This window comes from Carlito syrichta, unplaced genomic scaffold, assembly GCF_000164805.1.
Source record: "Carlito syrichta isolate Samal-C Ts95f unplaced genomic scaffold, Tarsius_syrichta-2.0.1 Scaffold144852, whole genome shotgun sequence".
NCBI lineage: Eukaryota > Metazoa > Chordata > Mammalia > Primates > Tarsiidae > Carlito > Carlito syrichta.
This window is the reverse complement of record NW_007088948.1, coordinates 63,974-68,177: the sequence shown is the minus strand read 5'-3', so window position 1 is coordinate 68,177 and position 4,204 is coordinate 63,974. Positions and strand designations below refer to the sequence as shown.

The following is a 4,204-nucleotide window of genomic DNA, read 5'->3' as shown; positions in this document are numbered from 1 at the left end:
TGCGCAGCTGGGTGGGGCTGTCCCGGGTAGGTGAAGCTGGGGGAGGGGGGAGGAAGGAAGAGGGAGGGAGGGCGCTGGGAGGGAGGGGTGAGCCCTGGAGCCGGACCTGAGCCTGGCAGGAGTGGCTGGCTGGAGAGGCTTCTTTGGTGACAGTTGTTTGAAGGGGCCCCTGGGGCGGCTCCAGGGAGCCCAGTCTGAACTCCGACCCCGGGGTCCGTCTCACAGCTTGCGAGCGGCAGGGTTGTGCAGTCCGGGGCCTGCAGTGCGGTGCCGAAGGCGAGAACTCTTGGGTTCGCCTGGCTGGCCCGCCAAAGGTGTTGGGGCTTCTGGGTGACCGCAGCACCCGAGTCCTCGCCTCCACTGTGGCCTTACTGAGTCTGAGCCTTGGGAGCGCAGCTCAGGTGGGGGTTGCTCGGGGTGCTACGCGATGACAGTCACGGCCAAAGAAGGGAGGTTGAGGTGGCTCCCGAGAGACAAGCACCTGGCCCCTCACCCCCAAGCCCCCGGCCGTCAGAGTGCCCGGTCACTGTGGCTTGGTTCCCTCTCTTGGCCTCCAAAACCCCCCTTTCTCCCAGAGCAGACCACTGTGGCCCCTTGGACCCTTCTGAGCAGAGTTTCTCAGGGTCATACAGAACAGAAGTGTACAGAGGTACTGCAGAGCAAAGGCTGAGAACGCCGTGGCCGGCCCACTCTCTTACTGTAGGTTCCTCCGTACCAAGAGATGCGAACAGAACTCTAAGGTAACAGGCTAGAAAGGCTCCCTCCTGGGTGTGTTAATTAGGAGATTATCCCACCCCCTAGGCTCTGGGGACCAATCATGCTAGTGGCTTGTTTATACTTTAGCTGGGAGGGTAGCATGGGGGTGGGGGGGAGGGAGGCAGTGAAGCAAAAAGACCACAAGAGCAACACACACACATGCACACGCACACGGACGCTTCCTAGGCCTCTCTGGAGTAGAAGAGAGATGGGAACCTCCTTGTCGTGGTGTTGGGGAAAGGTGGAGTAAGAGAAGCCAGGGAAGAAGTGGCTAGGACCTGCAGGGATGGGGACAGAGTGTGTAGCGGACCAGAGGCGTGTGCATTTGTAATCAGGGGGGAGAGACTGTGACTCCCCAGCCATAAAGCCTCTTCCTGGTTTCTGTGATCCGAACACTGTGGGAAGGAGAGGAAGGGCACGGGCAAGTGGGGGAATGGCCAGAGGGGATTTGAGGCCCAGAGACAGGCTCATCCCCTGGAGAAAGGGGCACAGCCGAGGGCATAATAGGTGCCTGGCAGCCCTCTGCAGGAAGGAGTGACTTCCTTGAAAGGAGGCGTACCCACATGATGGTGTCTGAAAAGAGCTTCCTCCTCTGCCCCGTTGCGGAGCACACATTTCATCCTCGGTGAGCAGAATAAGCGTGGGAGAGGGTTTGGGTAAGTAAACGAGGCCCGGTCTTGACGCCAGGAGAGCATCATGAGGGGCACCGTGGAAGCCTTGCAGAACAGGGTCGGGGGGATGGCTGGCAGGCCACCAGGAGTGCAGCAAGAGAGTGGTCCAGGGAATGTTGGAAAAAGAAAACACCAACTTCACAGGTGACAGTGGAAGCTTTTAGTAAGACCCGAGGTCTTTGATGCTGAAAACTCCAGTCCTGGGATGAGAAGACAGTTAAATGTGGGATGCTAGCGGTTATACAAACTGGCAGGAGCTGGTGGGAAGACTTGCCCGCCTCACTGGTGTTCTACTTGGGAACGGAGGGATCGTACTTTCCTGGAACAAGCTCTGGCTTCTCCTGAGTTCATTCCTCCATGCCAGTTCCCCAGGCCCTTGGATCCTGGAGGAGGGGAGTCACAGTTGGGGCTCTTTCTCTAGGGAGGTGAGGGGAGGTCATCCCACTCACTTCCGGCCAGGAAGGGCCCTTCTAGGATGTTCTGGTTTCGTTTCAACCTGTTCCACTTCCACAGGTCTCGGACTTGCATGAAAAGGCACACGAGAGCAGGGTGGACATTATCTCTGGCTTGGGGGTTGGGGGCAGCAAAGGAGTGATGCTGAGACATTGGTTTTCACTCAGGTCCTGAACCTCTGGGGGTCAGGAAAAGGGAAAAGGACAGGCTTATGGGCTCGGGTTCTTTGGGGGCCAGAGGGTTCTGAGATTGGACTCTCCCAACTTCCTATGGCTGGATGCCCGGGTTGACTGGAAGGTAGCGCAGTTAGGGAAGGGGAGAGTATATGCCGAAGGGCTACCCTGGGCCAGAACTGAATGACGAAGACATCCCGGAATGCTGACTTGTGCATGGGGAAGGGCAGCTGGGGAACACTGTACAACTAACGTTTTCATTGAGGTGGAGAATGGGGCCTCAACAGGAGATGAGCTTGGAAGCACTTGAGTGTATTGTGAGACATAACACATTCCAGGATATGCAGCGACAAGTGTCTGAGAAATGCGGGACATTGAGGGTCAGCTGGACCTGGTGTCCAAGGATGAGGGTAAGGATGCTGGCATGGTGGTGAGTCTCAAGAAGGAAGGACGTGATGATATTACAGGATTTCAGTATTAGGAACACTGGGTGCGTGGACATGGCTTTCCAATCACAGTTCCTTGTAGGGAACAGATAGGAGATCATGTTGACTGTCCATCATAAATGCTTTGGACTACCTTCCAGACTCCGGGCAGACCACAATGAACTCTACTGGGATATGCTCGCTCCTGAGACCAGTGGGATTTGCTTTATTTTCTGTAACAGGAGACTGGGAAATAGCACACGGTAGTTCTCCCTTGACACCCTTCTGTCTTGCATCACAGTTTGGTTGTTCATGCTTCTTGAAGGCAGATGCCTGTGGTTTTCTTTGTGTTTGCCAGGGTGCCCAGCTCTGAGCCTTGCGAGTTACTCTGTCAACGTACGCTGAATGAATGTGAGTAACGGGAGAGCAGGTCTATGCTTGTGGTGAGTATACAACAGATCCTCAGTTCACATCACGACGGGATGCCCATCCATGGGAGTGGTGGCGGCAGAAGACCGCTCGGATGTTGAGAGTCTTTGGGTGGGAGCGTGTAATTATTAGGGTGTGCTCTGGGGTGAATTAAACTTGATGTACTTCATCTGTCAGCATGGTATTTTGGTTGGTCTTCTTCAAAACTTGGGAGCTGGAGGTGAGCATCTGGAAAATACCTGGATTTGGTGGGATTGGGTGGGGCCCCATGTGGGCTCCCTGCCCCTGAGTGTCTGGAAATGATAGGATGAGGGAAACTAGGGTCCTAGACATCGAGGGGCTTTTTGCTGGGATACTGCTTTGTCCCCAGAAAGGGATTAAGGTGTGTGCAAGTGAGGGCGGGGACAGGGAAATGTAGGTGGGGACAGGGCAGTGCAGGTAGCTCTGGGCGTTAGAAGGGACCCGTGTGGAAATGGGAGAGGAAAGAATATGAATGTAGTGGCAGGGTGCAAGGGTGTCAGGGTGGAGGTGAAGCATGACGGGCTGCGGCACCGGGTTGTGCCGGGAGTATGGGGGTGCGTGTAGTTGGCCGCGGGCTCCCTGCAATTATCCTGGGATGTCAGGTGCGGATGGGGGGGCAAACTATGACGGACATCCTTCCACTGCTAGGGGAAAGGAGGTCGGTGTCCCTTCGTGGGTGACTGTGGGGCTGCTGGCCACCACGGGATCTCCTTGACCGGGCAGGAGCGGCTCGCGGCCGCGGAGCCCGCAGAGGTGAAGGCCAGTGGCGTGCCAGCTCCCAGACTTTAGCCTGGAGGGACGGGGCAGCTCCAGGGGGCTGGCTATTATGGGATGTCAGGGCAGAAAGTGGGAGACTGATTATTACGGGATGTGTGTGGGAGGAGGCCGAACGTCCGTTGTTGTAGTAGGTGGGGGGGTGAGTTTCTGACTATTATGGGATGTCAAACTGGGGGCGGATGAAGGGTGGTTATTATGGGATGTCTGTGGGGGATGGGGATGAGTATTATGGGATAGGAGGCTGGGAGGGGTGCCTATTATGGGATGGCTATGGGGAGGGAGGGGGTGATGAATTATTATGGGATGTTAGCAGTCGGGCCAAGAGTGAAGAAGTTGGCAAAGGATGGCTATTATGGGATGCCAAAGAGGGTTAGTTGCAAAAGGTCTGCAGCATTATGAGATGTCGGCAGCCCCCTGGCATGTATGTGTATGGGGTGCGGGGTGCGTGCGTGTATGTGTGTGTGTGTGTGGGGGGGTTGTCCGTGCGTATTATGGGATG

At 56.1% G+C, this 4,204-nt stretch overlaps 1 protein-coding gene across 1 annotated transcript in view; it reads left to right on the top strand.

The window, feature by feature from the left end:
- Positions 1-2,417: 2,417 nt before the first annotated feature.
- CHD4 (chromodomain helicase DNA binding protein 4) overlaps positions 2,418-4,204 on the top strand; it is a 39,431-nt gene continuing 37,644 nt past the window's right edge. Inside the window, exon 1 of the mRNA XM_021708724.1 lies at positions 2,418-2,463. Coding sequence (XP_021564399.1) covers positions 2,418-2,463 — 46 coding nt within the window. The remainder of the gene's footprint in view (positions 2,464-4,204) is intronic.